At 39.3% G+C, this 17943-nt stretch overlaps 1 protein-coding gene across 1 annotated transcript; it reads left to right on the forward strand.

Moving 5' to 3' along the window:
- The first annotated feature begins 12716 nt into the window (after positions 1-12716).
- On the forward strand, positions 12717-13693 carry Defa23 (defensin, alpha, 23). Its single transcript, NM_001012307.2, has 2 exons — positions 12717-12929; positions 13489-13693. The coding sequence occupies exons 1-2, from the start codon at positions 12758-12760 to the stop codon at positions 13596-13598; spliced, it is 282 nt and encodes a 93-aa protein (NP_001012307.1). The 5' UTR covers positions 12717-12757; the 3' UTR covers positions 13599-13693.
- Positions 13694-17943: the final 4250 nt, after the last annotated feature.

Raw genomic sequence — 17943 nt, forward strand, 5'->3', positions numbered from 1 at the left:
GTGGATGCAAACAAGGAATGAGTCAGGACTCAGGTGATTTCCTGTAAACCTGGTCCCCACCTTAATTTGTAAAATAAAGGAGAGCTGATGATTGGGCAGATAAAAAGGAAGGTGGAGAGGAAGGGAGGAGGCAGAGGAGGAGGAAGAAGAAAAGTGGAGCAGAAGTACATGGCCTGGAGAGACCTCAAGTTCCATGGGGTCTCATAGATGTGGAAGATGGTAGTGTAGCAGTAGATCTGCCCCATCTAGGCATGCAGCATGTAATCATATTAACTGTGTTGTGTTTTCATTGCCTGGACATATTTGGGAGGAGATTTAACACAAGGAAATGGCACCCAACATATTGATTTAAATCCAGCTAACTTGAGATAAAAATTCACTGGCCCCCAACTCCTGAATCTAGACTGGGCAGTGACCTAGGCGGTAGCAGTATGGATCTGAAGCTGACTAAATCTAAGGGGCCTGCAGAGAACAGCAGAGAGGCATCTTTGCATGAAAGAGCCTTTCAATGTTTGCCTCCCTGTATTCTTTGCTCCCCACACTGCCTCCCCCATCTACAAACAGGGACACAGACAACTCACAACTTTTTACCCTCAGCTTCTCCCTGTGAATAAAGAATTGGGAAACAAAGGTACAAAGGACACTGGACCAGGTAATTCACTTCTATAAAGACAGAAATATAACCTTTTGATACTTGAAGAAGGTGTAAAGACATAGTGCTCTAATAATCTTCCAGGATACTAATATTCTGTCTACCGTGGGATCCACTAAAATATTGGGTTTAAATCCTGGTTTGACAAGCTGCCTCTTAGAAGTAGTTGTAGTACCTAAAGATGGGAAATTTTACCTGTGGTTCAGAACCAGATAGGGAATGTTAGTCACTAACTCCAAGTAGAGAGAGCAGTGATAATCACCTGCTATGAATATAGGTATTAATTAATAGAAGTCGGTGGCTCTAGGGAAAGAGCATAACAGATAGATATTATAATAGGTATTAATTAAACAAATATCTGTGGCTCCTGGTAGAGAAAACAACAGTTAGAAGGCATAAATAAATGCCTGTGGCTCCTGGTAGAGAACACCTCAAACAGGATGACTGCTCTAGGCAGAGAGCTTATTAATTATGAGAAATTTCATGTTCAGAATTAGAAGGGAATGTAAGTCATTGACTCTCCAAATAGAGAGAGCAGTGATAATTACCTGCTGTGAACAGGTATTAATAAATAGAAGTCTGTGGCTCCAGGTAGAGAGCATAACAAATAGATATTATAATGGTGGTTAATTAATGTCTGTGGCACAAGGTAGAAAGCACCCTAATAAGTCTTACAGGATACTCATATTCTGTCTAACATTGGCTCCACAGAAATTTTGAGTTTTATCCTGGCTTGACAAGCTGCTTCTTATAAGCAGATATAGACAGGAAAGAGAAAAGAGGAAAGGAAAGAAGAAAGGAAAGAGGAAAGAAAAAAAGCAAGGAAAGAGGCAAAGAGGCAAGGAAAGAGGAAAGGAAAGGAAAATAGAAGTGTGAATTTATTGTTTTAAAAATGATATAATAAAGTCTGCAGGAGACTCATATTCTGTCTAATGTGGGCTCCATGGGAATTTTTGGGTTAAATCCTGACATGACAAATTAGAAAGACCTAAATAGGCTAAAATGTGTGTGATTTTGTGTCTTGTGGTTGTTTTATTGTTCCTCTGGGACAGAGGGCAAGCTACAGGTTTTCCTGGTTACCAGCTGAAGGATGTGCTGATTTGGGGAAAAGGTTTTATCTTTGTGTTTTTGGAAAAGGTGATTAAGGCATTTACACCTTCCAGAGTTATATGGATAAGATTTACAAGAGGGAGACCACCCATGAGAACTAGATTCCAGAGAATCTAACAAAAAGGTTATCTTAATGATACTAAAATTTCGTTTTGAGATTTATATATTACAGAATATACAGTCTTGTTGAATTTCATCATCAGACATACTGAACTAACCTGCCTAAAAACCTGATGTCTTGGTTTTTCATCTGGATCCAATCAGCACACAGACATCAGAGACTAATACAATCATTGGTGTGGCCTTCTTAAGGCCAACTAACTCCCCCATTTCCCTACCCTCCCCCCTCCCTTCGAAAATATCTCAACGCCCATATTCAACTTGAAGAAGTTATGAAGAGCTGTCGTCCCAGTTCCCTAAGCTTTGGGGCTGGGAGTGGTTATTATAGGTTGCCTATGATACTAAAAATTTTGAAATACAGGACTTAGACCCAGTCCTTCTATTGCTGTTATTATAAACAGATCTGAGATGTGTAAGCCCGTGAGTTAAGGGCCAAATAGGAAATTCATGACTCTGAGTTTATCTTTAGAGTGTTTTCAGTTATTTTAATTAGAAAGGTTTGAGAGTAGTTAACAAACAACAGTCGAGATTACAAAATATAGGTGGTTTTCAAAAACATCAGAAATCCACAGAATGTGACCTTTAATGTTATTAATTCATTTGTTGTTGAGACCAGTCTGCTCCACACAGCCTTCTCTGTCTTGGATTCAAAGAAGAAACTGAGTATCTTTGAGTTATTCCAGTTGTGGCAAAATGGCCACTAAGCAAGAATTGCCTCATTTCATCTATAGACATAATATTGTCCAAAGAAAGGACACAAATACAGGTAAGGACAGCTGGATTCTGCCGAGACAGAGTAGGCTAGTCCTTAATATTCCTGTTTCTCTAAGTCTGTCAGATGACTGGGGCCACTAGGCTGAAGACTAGGCTCCAACATGTTGAAGTAAGGGACTGTCCAGGTGATCAGAGGTCTCAATGGACTGGCTAAGTTTTGAAATCTGTTTTAGGTTTTCCTATATATTTTCAGTTGATATCAGTCATTCTTGGAATTCTGATGGGGTTGAAAAACTACATAGTCTCCTATCCAACCCAGGCTTTTTATTTGAGTGGAACAGTTTTCAGAGAATGATTTTTAGACGGAAGACCTAGCCAGATACAGAATTAAAAGTCTTTTGAAGTAAGGATAAATGACAGAGCTTCTATTTAATTAACAAACATGATGGACTGGGTGTTAGATCTCTTGTACTTTATAAATTACAAAATAGTAATAGTTATGTTCATTTAATTCTGAGATAAAATAGTCTTTTAATTGGACATAAAGGGGGAAATCTTGTGGATATCACTGAGCTAATTTTATTTGATGTTTATTCTGTTCCCCTGTGAATTGCTGTGAACCAGGAATGAGTCAGCACTCAGGTGATTTCCTGTAAACCTGCTTCCCACCTTAATTTGTAAAATAAAGGAGAGCTAATGATAGGGCAAATAAAAGGGAAGGTGAAGCAGAAGGGGGTAGAGAGACAGGAAGGAGAAAATGGAAGAGGGAGAGGAGCCAGACTAGGAGGAAAAAGAAAAGCAGAGCAAAAGCACATTGCCTGGAGAAACTGCATTATATTTTAGAATTTGGAGATGTGTATTTACATATTTATGTAATTGCAGTAGCACAAAAATGAAAACAAACAAAACAAGTGGGGCTTAGTCTTTAGCTTTGTGCTTACCATGCATATGTATTTATATTAATCCTGATTGCTCATGAAGCTGGCAGTAATGATCAATGAGGAGAACCCATTTCACCCAGCACATATCTTGCCCAGACCTCTTCTGCCCTGCTGATTCAGGAACTAAGTACTTCATATGATCTCTGTATCCCCAGATATGAAGTCAGACTGGATCTGTGATTGTAGACTCACAGATTGTGGTTTTGGAGAACGGTTTTCTGGGGCCAACACTTACCAGAGCCACACCTTCCAACCCTGTTGCTGCTGAGCACTAGGAACAAGAAGATTATATTTGTCATATGACTTGAGATTTTGAAAAAGACTTATTAGTCAGGTGTTATGCACTAGACCTCGCTTTTGCTTTCTATGCAAATAAAGTTTTACAGCAAATTCTCTCTGTGTGTGCTAGATTATTGTCCCAAACAAGACTCTGAGAACCAAGTAAAAGAATGCTAGAATAAAATACTTAGCACTCAGGAGGCAGAGGCAGGCAGATTTGCACTCAGGAGGCAGAGGCAGGCAGATTTTTGAGTTGAAGGCCAGCCTGGTTTACAAAGTGAGTTCCAGGACAGCGAGGGCTATAGAGAGAAACCTCGTCTGGAAAAAACAAACAAAAAGACACAAACAAACAAACAACACAAAAAAACAAAAACAAAAAAAAACCTTGGCTTTGGCCTGTAGGAGTGTCAAGGTTATCATTATCACACAGGCCCCTGATGGATAATAAGAAAGGCCAATGCTGTTGCAAGCATCCTAATCTATCACTTTATAACACAGCCCATTTAGATCTGAACCACTATCAAAGCCATCAGCCATGTGGGAGGTAGGCAACATAGTTATCTTCATTTTTACATTGTCACAATGACCTAACTTTTTAGAGAAACCTATCTCCACATTCTAAATGTTAGGATTTGAAAAGTAGGGCATGACAAGATCATATGTCTGGCCTTGAATCTCTATGTGTGTGTCAACTCTACAAACAATACTGTAAGTAGCATTAGGTAGAAAAGGCACCAAATAGGAAGTGTGATGGTTTCTATATGCTCAGTCCAGGGAAGAGCACTTTAAGGAAGCATTGGCTTGTTGGAGTAGGTGTGTCACTTTGGGTTCTGGCCTTAAGACCCTCATCCACCCTGTCTGGAAGTCAATATTCTGCTAGCACCCTCAGTTGAAGCTGTAAAACTCTGAGATCCTCCTCCTCATTGCCAGCCTGAATGTTGCCATGTTCCTGCCTTGATGGCCTGTAAGCCAGCCACAATCAAATGTTGTCCTTACGGCAGCATTTGAGAGAGAGTTTCCTTGGTGTGTCTATTCAGAGAAGTCAAAGTCTCTAAGACAAGAAGCAAAGCATGAAGTCTCAAACAAATATGTACATCATGTGGAGTATCTGTGAATATCTTTGGAAACTTGATTTGGTATATAGAGGACTGACTTTAAACACACTCCAACACACACATACACATACCATGTGCTCAGGTATTCAGGTATATCTTCAGATATCTAGGTGTAGGTATCTTAAGATACCTTTATCTACCTTTCTCAACTGATGCTCAGTGGCCTGCAGAAGGACCTAGAGACCCTAAGCTTCCAGTTCTTAGCAACCACCCACCAAATTCAACAGACATATATGAGGATGCTTCCATGTTTATCCCTCACCCCCTTAAGACACTTTAAGGACCTAGTTTAACTCTAGTAATAGAAAAAGAGATTCCAAGTATTATAGATTCCACAGTGCTAACAAGGGGTTGTGGTGGCTTTCAAGAGCTCAAATTCTCACTGCTGTGCACAAGATCTATGAATTCATACATTCCAGCCATTTTTTTTAACCGGGTCTCTTTTGCTTTTCTTGGAATGCGGGCTTTGGAACTAATGTAGTGATGTTTAGAGCTCAGTAAACTGGAGCCTGGTACCCAACCCTACTGCACTGACTCCTCTGAAGAATCTCTGCAAAAAGACAAACCTTTAGTACAGCCATGCCACCTGATGGTCAGTACCTGGATACCTGTACACTTCTCTGTGGAGCTTGCCCTGATATCCTGGAACATTCTGAACTCTTAATCAGAGTGTCATGCAGAAAGTTTTTTTGATGGGAAAGTACATTGGAGCAGCTGAGCAAAATGTACAAACACTCCTGGGTCTCAACAGCTTACATTTCAATGCAAGGCTAGACAAGGCTGCCACTTTTTCCCTACCTATTCAATATAGTACTTGAAATTCTAGCCACAGCAATTAGACAACAAAGGGGATGAAGGGGATACAAATTGGAAAGGAAAAAGTCAAAAATCACTATTTGCAGATGATATGATAGTATATATAAGTGACCCCAAAAATTCCACCAGAGAACTCCTAAACCTGATAAACGGCTTCAGGCCAATAGCAGGATATAAGATAACTCAAACAGATCAGTGGCCTTTGTCTAAACAAAGGATAAACAGGCTGAGAAAAAAATTAGAGAAACAAAACCCTTCACAATAGTCACTAATAATATAAACTACCTTGGTGTGACTCTAACTAAGGAAGTAAAAGATCTGTATGATAAGAACTTCAAGTATCTGAAGAAAGAAATCGTAGAAGATCTCAGAAGACAGAATGATATCCCATTCTCATGGATTGGCAGAATTAATATAATAATTTGCCCAAAGCTATCTACATGTTCAATGCAATCCCCATCAAAATTCCAACAGGCAAGTAGATCAATGGAATAGAATTGTAGACCTAAATGAGCACAAAGACCTATGGTCAATTGATCTATGCCAAAGGCTCTAAAACCATCCATTGGGAAAAGGTCAGCATTTTTTATTAGATATTTTCTTTATTTACATTTCAAATGCTATCCCAAAAGTTCAATGTACCCTCACCCCGCCCTGCTCCTCTACCCACCCACTCCCACTTCTTGGCTCTAGTGTTCCACTGTACTAGGGCATATAAAGTTTGCAAGACTAAGGGGCCTCTCTTCCCAATGATGACCAACTAGATGATCTACTACATATGCAGCTAGAGACACGAGCTCTGGGGGTACTGGTTAGTTCATATTGTTGTTCCACCTTTCCGGTTGCAGACCCCTTCAGCTCCTTGGGTACTTTCCCTAGATCCTCCATTGGGGGCCATTTGTTCCAACCAAGAGATGACTGTGACCATCCACTAATGTATTTGCCAGGCATTGGAATAGCCTCACTCGAGACAGCTATATCAGGGTCCTTTCAGCAAATTTGGCTGGTAAACCTCCAGAGACTACCCCACCTGGGGATCCATCCCATAATCAGCCACCAAACACAGACACTATTGCATATGCCAGCAAAAGACAGCATTTTTAAAAAATAGTGCTGGCACAACCCGCGGTTATCATGTAGAAAAACGCAAATTGATCCATTCTTATCTACTTTTATTAAGCTCAAGTCTAAGTGGATCAAGAAATGCCACCAAAAAACATTGACACTAAAACTTATAGAGGAGAAAGTGGGGGAAAGCATTGAAGATATGGGCAGAGGGGAAATATTTCTGAACAGAACACCAGTGGCTTGTGCTGTAAGATTAAGAATCAACAAATGAGAACTCATAAAATTGTAAAGCTTCTGTAAGGCAAAAGACACTGTCAATAGGACAAAGAGGCCACCAACAGATTGGGAATGGATCTTTACAAATCCTAAATCAGATAAGGGACTAATATCCAATATATACAAAGAACTCAAGAAGATGGACCCAGAAAATCAAATAACCACATAAAAATTGGGGCACAGAGCTAAACAAAGAATTCTCAATTGAGGAATACTGAGTGGCTGAGAAGCACCTGAAAAAATGTTCAACATTCTTAATCATCAGGGAAATGCAAATCAAAACAACCCTGAGATTCCACCTCACACCAGTCAAAATGGCAAAGATCAAAAATTCAAGTGAAAAAAGGTGGTGGCGAGGATGTGCACAAAGAGGAACACTCCTCCATTGCTGGAGGGAATTCAAGCTTGTACAACCACTCTGGAAATCAGTCTGGCAGTTTCTCAGAAAATTGGACATATTACTACCCAAAGATCCAGCAATACCTCGCTTGGGCATATACCCAGAAGATGTTCCAACTGGTAATAAGGACACATGCTCCACTATGTTCATAGCAGCCTTATTTATAATAGCCAGAAGCTGGAAAGTACCCAGATGTCCCTCAACAGAGGAATAGATACAGAAAATTTGGTACATATACACAATGACGTACTACTCAGGAATTAAAAACAATTAATTTAATAAATTTTTAGGCAAATTGATGGACTTAGAGGATATCATCCTGAGTGAGGTAAACCAATCACAAAAGATTTTACATGATATGCACTTAGTGATAAATGGATATTAGCCCACAAACTTAGAATATCCAAGATACGATTTACAAAACACATGAAACTCAAGAAGGAAGACCAAAGTGTGGATACTCCATCCCTCCTTAGATAATGGAACAAAATACCCATGTCAGAAGTTACAGAGACACAGTCTGGAGCTGAAAGGGATGGAGAAACCATGCAGAGACAGCCCCATCCTCAGATCCATAACATAATCTAGTATGGATCCCTGGTTCTATGGTGGAATTTGATGGTCACTTATATATACTATCATATCATCTACAAAGAGTGATATTTTGACTTCTTCTTTTCCAATTTGTATCCCTTTGATCTCCCTTTGTTGTCAAATTGCTCTTGCAAGGATTCAAGTACTATATTGAATAAGTACGGAGAAAGTGGGCATCCTTGTCTAGTCCCTGATTTTAGTGGGATTGCTTTGAGTTCCTCTCCATTTACTTTGATTTTGGCTACCAATTTGTGGTATATTGCTTTTATTATGTTTATGTGTGGGCCCTGATTTGCTGATCTTTACATGACTTTTACCAGGAAGGGGTGTTAGATTTTGTCAAATGCTTTCTCAGAATCTAAGAAGATGATTATGTGGTTCTTGTCTTTGAGCTTATATAGAGTTTATATAGAGGATTACATTGATGCATTTCCATATATTAAACCATCCCTGTATCTCTGGGATGAAGCCAGCTTGGTCATGATGGATGATTGTTTTGACCTGTTTTTTGGATTCGGTTTGCAAGGGTTTTATTGACTATTTTTGCATCAATATTCATAAGGGAAATTGGCCTGAAGTTCTTTTTCTTTGTTGGATCTTTGTGTGGTTTAGGTATCAGAGTAATTGTGGCTTCATAGAATGAATTGGGTAGAGTACCTTCTGTTTCTATTTTGTGGAATAGTTTGTGGAGAGTTGGAATTAGGTCTTCTTTGAGGGTCTGAGAGAACTCTGCACTAAACCCATATTGTGCTGGGCTTTGTTTGGTTGGGAGACTATTAATGATTGCTTCTATTTCTTTAGGGGAAATGAGATTGTTTAGATTGCTAATCTGATCCTGATTTAACTTTGGTACCTGGTATCTGTTTAGGAAATTGTCCATTTCATCCAGGTTTTCCAGTTTTATTGAGTATAACCTTTTGTAGTAGGATCTGATGATATTTTGGATTTCCTCAGGTTCTGTGTTTATGTCTCCCTTTTCATTTCTGATTTGATTAATTAGGATACTGTCCCTATGCCCTCTAGTGAGTCTGGCTAAGGGTTTATCTATCTTCCTGATTTACTCAAAGAAACAGTTCCTTGGTTGGTTGATTCATTGAATAGTTTTTTTGTTTCCACTTGGTTGAATTCATCACTGACTTTGATTATTTCCTGCTGCCTACTCTTCTTTGGTGAATTTGCTTCTGTTCGTTCTAGAGCTTCTAGGAGTGCTGTCAGGCTGCTAGTGTATCCTCTCTCTAATTTCTTTTTGGAGTCACTCAGGGCTATGAGTTTTCCTCTTAGGACTGTTTTCATTGTGTCCCATAAGCTTGGGTATTTTGTGGTTTCATTTTCATTAAATTCTAAAAAGTCTCTAATTTCTTTTTTTATTTCTTCTGTGACCAAGTTATCATTGAGTGAAGTGATGTTCAGGTTCCATGTGAATGTTGGCTGTTATTGAAGATCAGCCTTAGTCGGTGGTGATTTGATACAATGCATTGGATAATACAATATTTTTGAATCTGTTGAGGCCTATTTTGTGACAAATTATGTCAATTTTAGAGGAGGTACCATGAGGTGCTGAGAGGAAGGTATTGCCTTTTGCTTTAGGATAAAACATTTTGTAGATAACTTTTGTTTCATAACTTCTACTAGTATTCATGTGTCTCTGTTTAGTTTCTGTTTCCAGGATCTGTCCATTAATGAGAGTGGGTTGTTGAAGTCTCCCATTATTATTGTGTGAGGTAAAATCTGTGCTTTGAGCTTTACTAAAGTTTCTTTAATGAATGTGGCTGCTCTTGTATTTTGAGCATAGATATTTAGAATTGAGAGGTCATCTTGGTAGATTTTTAACTTTGATAAGTATGACGTGCCTCTCCTTGTCTTTTTTTATAACTTTGGATTGGAAGTCAATTTTATCCCATATTAGAATGTCTACTCCACCTTGTTTCTTCAGACCATTTGCTTGGAAAATTGTTTTCCAGCCTTTCACTCTGAGGTAGTGTCTGTCTTTTTCCTTGAGCTGGGTTTCCTGTAAGCAGCAAAATGTTGGGTCCTCTTTGTGTAGCCAGTCTGTTAGTCTTTGTCCTTTTATTGGAGAATTGAGTCAATTGATATTAAGAGATATTAAGGAAATGTAATTATTGCTTCCTGTTATTTTTGTTGTTAAAGTTGGGATTCTGTTCTTGTAGCTGTCTTCTTTTTGGTTTGTTGAAGGATTACTTTCTTGGTTTTTCTAGGCTGTAGCTTTGTTCCTTGTCTCGGTGTTTTCTGTTTATTATCCTTTCAAGGGCTGGATTCTTGGAAAGGTATTGTATGAATTTGGTTTTGTCATGGAATTCTTTGGTTTCTCCATATATGATAGTTGAGAGTTTTGCTGGGTATAGTAGCCTGGGCTGGCATATGTGTTCTCTTAGGGTCTGTATAATATCTGTCCAGGATCTTCTGGCTTTCATAGACTATGGTGAGAAGACTGGAGTAATTCTAATAGGCCTGCCTTTATATGTTACTTGACCTTTTTTCCTTACTGCTTTTAATATTCTATCTTCATTTAGTGCATTTGTTACTCTGATTATTTTCTGTTGGGAGGAATTTTTTTCTGGTCCAGACTATTTGGAGTGCTGTAGACTTTTTCTATGCTCATGGACATCTCTTTCTTTAGGTTAGGATAGTTTTCTTCTATAATTTTGCTGACCCGTTACGTTGAAAATCTTCATTCTCATCTATGCCTTTTATTCGTAGGTTTGGTCTTCTTCTCATTGGTTCCTGGATTTCCTGGATGTTTTGGTTTAGGTATTTCTTGCATTTTGCATTTTCTTTGGTTGTTGTGCCAATGTTTTCTTTGGAATCTTCTGCATCTGAAATGTTTTTTTCCATCTCTTGTATTCTGTTGCTGATGCTCATATCTATGGATTCTGATTTCTTTCCTAAAGTTTCTATCAGCAGAGTTGTCTCCCTTTGGGTTTTCTTTATTACTACTTCCCCTTTTTGATCTTGGATGGTTTTGTTCAATTCCATCACCTGTTTAGTTTTTCTGTAATTCTTTAAGGAATTTTTGTGTTTCTTCTTTAAGGGCTTCTGTTTGTTTAGCAGTGTTTTCCTATATTTCTTTGAAGGATTTTTGTGCTTCCTCTTTAAGGCCTTCTATCTGTTCAGCCGTGTTCTTCTGTGTTTCATTAAAGGGAGTTCTTAATTTCTCTCTTAAAATCTTTACCAGCATCAAGATATACAATTTTAACTCCAAATTTTGCATGGGATATGTTGGAGTATCCAGGACCTGCTAAGGTGGGAGTGCTTGCTTCTGATGATGGTGAGTTGTCTTGGTTTCTGTTAGTAAGATTCTTACATTGGCCTCTCACCATCTGTTAATCTCTAGCATTCATCTTGATAGCTCTCTCTGGCTGGACTTTTTTCCTTCTCTGATTCTGTTAACCTCTCTCAGCACTTCTGCAAGTCCAACTCCCTCCTGAGTCTCAGTACTATCTGCAGGCAAGCTCTCTTCTTGCAGAAAAGGTGCAGAAAAGGTGCACAGAGGTCTGGAGCTCAGTTCTGCCTCCTGGCGGAAGACCAAGGCAGGAAAGTTGGCCTGTCTCAGAAGCTATGTTGCTTCTGCTGTCTGTGAACTCTCCTGGGTAGATTGGTCTGTGAGGGACCAAGGATACAAGCTTGTGAAGTTTTATATGTGTGTAAAATAGTATTCTTGCTGCTTAGCTATCATACTGAACTTTACATAGAAATATTTTAACAAATGAATAGTATTAATTTACATGTAAATATGAGTTGCACTTGTGATAGGACAAATCCAGACAGTAACTGAGAACAGCAGGAAGTTCTGTACGCTTTGGTGTGTATGTAGTGTGAGAAATGGGATGAAACACATAGAGAACAGTGGTCATGTATGACGAGATGACACTTCTTAAGATTGGGTACTAGCTTATGAACCTCTCTACGTTGTGCATGTCATTTCCTGTAGATCAGTACTCATTTTCTGAAAATAAAAACACTGCAGAATCTCAAGCATGTAGAATGACACATTCCTTAAGGGTCCCAAGCATGGAGATGCTCCTGGACCACACTCTTGTGCGATGTGTTCTGACACTTTGGCTTCTACAGAACAACTCACTCTAGCTTCGTTCTTACAAACTCTGTCTCTTAAATGCAATTCACTAGGGGCACAATGAGGCCATCTTACTTTCTCTATAATGGCCTCAAGTAGGGGGTTCACAATGTTACCCCTCAGGAGGATGATGGATAATACCTGAATCATGCAAAGAAGTGACTCTCCAGTCTACCTGGTCAAGGTCTGATCCACACTTTCTGAGAAGTATAGGCTCCAAGTCCAGAACATAAAAATCTTTTGTTTCTTGAGCTTATCAAATTAGGCAGTGCCCAGCTGTTTTCTTCTCTGACAAATAAGAGGTAAATGCTCAAGCAGATGGGAAATGGGAGAAGACTGCAGGGCCCCTTCATCATTATCAGTGGGGTTTTGTCACAGAACACACAGTGCAACACGATGGTGGCAGCCTTGAGGACAAAGGAACATCAAAGGGAACTTGAGGTTAACAGCCTCTCCAACTTCCCATCAAAGAGTGCCTTCTCTAGGTGTAGGCCTTTCTCTGCCCTATAAATGCAGGCTGAATATTCACTCTCCACACATTGGGCTCCTGCTCACCAATCCTCCAGGTGACTCCCAGCCATGAAGACACTAGTCCTCCTCTCTGCCCTCATCCTGCTGGCCTTCCAGGTCCAGGCTGATCCTATCCAAAACACAGATGAAGAGACTAAAACTGAGGAGCAGCCAGGGAAAGAGGACCAGGCTGTGTCTGTCTCTTTTGGAGACCCAGAAGGCTCTTCTCTTCAAGAGGAATGTGAGTATTGGTGTCCTGTGTGATGGATGCTTGCATCCTCCTGGGGAAGGGATGGAGATGAGCCCTAGAGTCCTGGTAGAGTAATGTGGCTCTCTGGCAATACGATTTTAATTCCTTTTATATTCATAACACTAAGAGCGAGAGTAAAGCAACTCTAATTGAGTATCTTTCTCATAAGTTTTTACTGTAAAATGATATACATGGGAATTTCAACACTCACAGAACTCCAATACTCTGATTAGATGCATATAGAATAGGATTAGTCTTGGGTATTAGTAGAAATCTTTCTTTATGTAAAGCAACATTGAATCAATTTAAAAGTATAATAAAGTGTCTACATCGTGACAAAAGGAACACAGAAATTAAAGACACCTCAGAATGGCTCTCAAGTGCATGACCAACACCCCTGAAGTGTGTTATTGGTTGAGATATCCTTGCTGAAGGCTGTATTGTGGCCAAAACAGCACAGTCATGCTGTATCACAGATCCCCACAGGATCATATACTATTACATGCTGCCAACCTCAAATCATAATGCCTGATTCTTTTTGTGTCTCCAGCGTTGAGAGATCTGGTATGCTATTGTAGAACAAGAGGCTGCAAAAGAAGAGAACGCATGAATGGGACCTGCAGAAAGGGTCATTTAATATACACGCTCTGCTGTCGCTGAACATGGAGACCACAGAGGACAAGACGAGCATGAGTACTGAGGCCACTGATGCTGGTGCCTGATGACCACTTCTCAATAAATTGTTCGCAATATGCTTCCTTTGTGTTCACATTCTTTCAATATATGCTACAAGGCTCAGTCAAGGATCTGTATATAAAGTACCGCAACCTTCAAGAAACCTTTGCAGATGAATGAATACTATAAGTTTTTACTTGCAAGATACTGGCTCTAATTAATATCAATTTAAGGAGGACTCCAGGTTCAGACATAAAATGAATAGAAAGTTCAGAATGCTCATGATCCTCACATATGCTGCTCCTGATTTTTGACTCTGCCTTTAGGTAGTCTTGACTCACTCTCAAAAGACATTGCCTATATGTTAAGAAAAACTAACACTTTGGGTTTCAGGTTTACAGAGTACTAAAATGATTTTTTTTAAAGCTACAGTGTCCTTAAAAAGTGTGTAAATTTTAATGAACCAGACCTGAATTATGGCTTATAAACCGAGGGTTACATTTGGCTCTGTGGAGACAAATTTTATCAATATTAAAAAAAGTTAGTCAGGGCAGAATGGGTAGGATGAAAATCAGGGCATCCCACACTATGATCTGCATGTAATCTGTAGTGTCCAAAGTTGTATAGGACAAAATACAGTTTCTATACAGAAAATGTATTTATATACAAAAAGTGTACATGTCTAATGACTGCAGTGTGCTCTATAAGATACACTCAAGTGACTTACCCTGCAGCTTTGAAGGGTTTAATGCAGCATGGAAGAGATATGCAAGATAAAGAATTTGTTAGGCAGTTGTTGAAGCAGGGGCCTCCAGTCATGGTACAGGGTGCTAAGAGTCAGATTCTAAATCATCACACACTCCTTCAGGGAAAACCATGTCCTAAATGAAAGGACAACAGTTATGGTGACCTCCAGATTGCAGGTTCTAGTAGCACAGATGGTGTGGGTTCACATAAAATATAGTTGCGGGCATTCAATAGTGATGGAACCATGCTAGGCGAATTGGATATCATTTCACACTTTGAGGAAGAAAGCATGCTAGAAGCATCTTACTTGGTCGATTATAGCAACCATGGCAGAGACTAGATCCACTGATTGAGCTAGAAGAGAAAGCCGTTACAACTCTTTTCGCATCAAATATTACAGAATTCCAATTAGAAGATTCAAAGCAGAAGGCAGTTATCATAGTCCCCGAGACATTTTAGTCTTTAAATAAGTCACTGGTGACCTAAGCAAAATAAATTTAACAGTTAAGTCAATATCGGTCATCCCTCTGAAATGTAATTATCTGAGGGTATAGGTCCTCTGTTTCTAGGAACAGTGAGCATAACTCCAGTAACTGTCAATCAGCAAACACATGACACAATCACATTGGTCAACCTCTCTACTAAAGTTTTCCAAGGACTCTCCTCTAGTTCACTTGGCTAAAAGTCACTCTTTTCTTTGTCTCCAGAGTTTATTCAACACTTCTCCCTGTTGCAAATTCTTGACCCTGGATGCAATAAGATCATGTATTCTTTCTTGACCATTTACAATTTGGGGAGAATTTTTCTTTTAAATGCAAGGTTTCATGCTGCAGATCCTCTGGGTCCCTTTGTCTGCGTGGAATGGGTCTCTGGTCACAGGTGGGCAAGGAGTTGGAGGGAATGACAGATAGACCAACACTGGAGATTGTGTAGAATCTGAATGTAATTTGTCAAATTGAGCATCAAACTTTTTATACAGAAGAAAATAGGGAAGTTAAGTCACATAGCAGCAAGGTACAAATGAGGTTACCAGATGATTAATGACTTTTACACTAAACAGAGGAATGTAAACACAAATACTGGCAGGAACCGGGCAATAAAACAACTGAGACAAAGTCAGCTCTATCTAAGGTCAGCTATAGTCTTAGAAGCCAGGTGTGAGAACTTTACACTCCTAGGGCAAGGGCTTTCACACCCAAGTCATCGTTCTAATTAGGGGGTTCCACTCTAGCTAAAACGTGTCAGGCTCAAGGCTAGAGGTAGCAGTGCAGGATCCACTCTGGATCTTCGATTAAAATATGTGCGTTGGCTGACCATGGAAAAAAGATTGCATTCAGAAGGGCAGAAAGTTAAGAATAGGATAGGAAGAAGTCAACAGAATCACTTTGCTGTCTATTGACTTGGTAGTGCCATCTGCTGTCCTGCTTGATGTGAATTTACTCTTTCTGTCAGAATGACAAGGTTCATGAGTGCCTTCCTTCAAGAGAAAGACTCAGGAAGAGGACATAGAAGGTATGTGTTTATGGTACACCAGACAGAGTGTGAATGACAGAGGACATAAAAACTATAAACCTAATGCCACAGAATATTATAAGCTTTCAGAGATTCTGTAAATCATGCACAACAGTGCCAATATTATATATATGAAGAGCTATGTACTCTCTCATCTTAAATTATAATTGTTACATGTATATGCATATGCATATAATTTTAATGGATACATATGCAAATATGTATGTATAATAGAGTCTATTTAACATTGCTCATATGTCCATGTGTCTATGGCTAACCATTCAGGATTGGGGCCTATAACTGAGAATAGGACCTTATGAAACAAAACCTTCCCTATAGCAAAGGAAATAATCAGTCCAGTAAAGAGGAAGCTCACAGTGTGGTACAGACCCTTTGCAAGCTACATAAATGTATGGGTTGTCATCCAAAATATACAAAAGACTAGGAAATTAAATGAAGACAGTTAGTGAAACAACCTAATTAAATATCATATATGGATCTGAACAGAGAATTTTGGAAAAGAAGAAATAAAGTGACTGAAATGAGATCAAGAATGTTTGACATGCTATGGCTGTACTGTGCAAGTCCAAGACATAGCATATACTAGCAGGGACCTGGGAGTTGGATACAAAAACTCCACCCCTTGCACTGGAGGTATTACCAATTGTTAGCTGCTAGGTGAGAGAGACAGTTCTTTCTGAGTGTATCTTCTGGTGAATTGATCATGTTCCAGTAGAAAGTATAAAAACATATTGGCAGCACAAATTGATCCAAATGGATTTTTTAAAAAATTAAAGAAAAAAATGAAATGAACTTGGGTGGATAGGGAAAGGGGTAGATATGATAAGAGTTTGCTCAGTGGTGAGTATTATCCAAATAGGATAACCAGTTGTTGGAAATTTACAAAGAACTAATAATACTAGCCAAGAAGTATGCTTTAAAATGTTCAACATTCTTATCAGAGAAATGGAAATTTAAAGTTCTCAGAGGTTTCATCTATGCCTAGTCAGAATGACTAAGATCAAGAAAACAATTGTTCACAAGTGGGGGTGAGGGTCTAGGGAAAGGGGAACCCTCAGGCACTGTTGCTGGGATTGCAAGCTGGCACAGGAACCAAAGAAGTCAGTGTGGAGAATTCTTACAAAACTGCAGGGAAATCTCCATGGCACAGCTGTACCACTCCTTAGCAAATGCCCAGGACTCAGGATCCTACCTTACAGTTACTGGCTCAACAATTTCTATTGCATCTGAGTTTTCAGCAGCTATAGAAAGGAAAGGACATAATGTCCTTCAACTGAAAAATGGATCATGAAAAAGTAGGACTCATTTTTGAGGGTGAATCTTTCTTTTTTTTTTTTATTGTACTATATGATTTTATCTATTTTTATTTTTTTAATTAGGTATTTTCTTCATTTACATTTCCAGTGCTATCCCAAGACACCCCCATGCCCTCCCCGCCCCCCACTCTCCTACCCAAACATTCCCACTTCTTGGCCCTGGTGTTCCCCTGTACTGAGGCATATAATGTTTGCAAGACCAATCAGCCTCTCTTTCTACTGATGGCCCACTAAGCCATCTTCTGATACATATGCAGCTAGAGACTCTTATCTAATGAACAGACAAGTTGATAGAGAGAGAAGTAGCCAGAGCAGAGTGGTTTATCTCTTTGTATCTAACCTCCTGCTCACCCTTGATGCACAAAAAACGCATCATGTACTATGCCTGGCAACCTGAGTTCAAATCTCAGACACCACATTGTAGAAGCAACAAACAGGCTACCATTAGCTGTCCTCTGACCTCCACGTGAGTTCTATGGCACATGAGTTCTCTCTGTACATACAATAAGTATATAAATTAATACAAAACAAATTTTAAGAAAATGGTAATGTTCACATGACAGACTTCCCTGCGTGTAGTTACAGAAAGCATGCTTTTGTCCTAAAAAAAAAAGGTCCTCTAGTTTAGCCTAACTCCAAAGAGTCTCAAACATTCCATTTCACTTGGACTTGAACAAACATTGAGGAACTGCCAGTTTTTATAATAACTGAGAGTTGCTGTAGGTTGTGATGCT

The sequence above is a fragment of the Mus musculus genome, chromosome 8 (assembly GCF_000001635.26).
Source record: "Mus musculus strain C57BL/6J chromosome 8, GRCm38.p6 C57BL/6J".
Classification (NCBI taxonomy): Eukaryota; Metazoa; Chordata; class Mammalia; order Rodentia; family Muridae; genus Mus; species Mus musculus.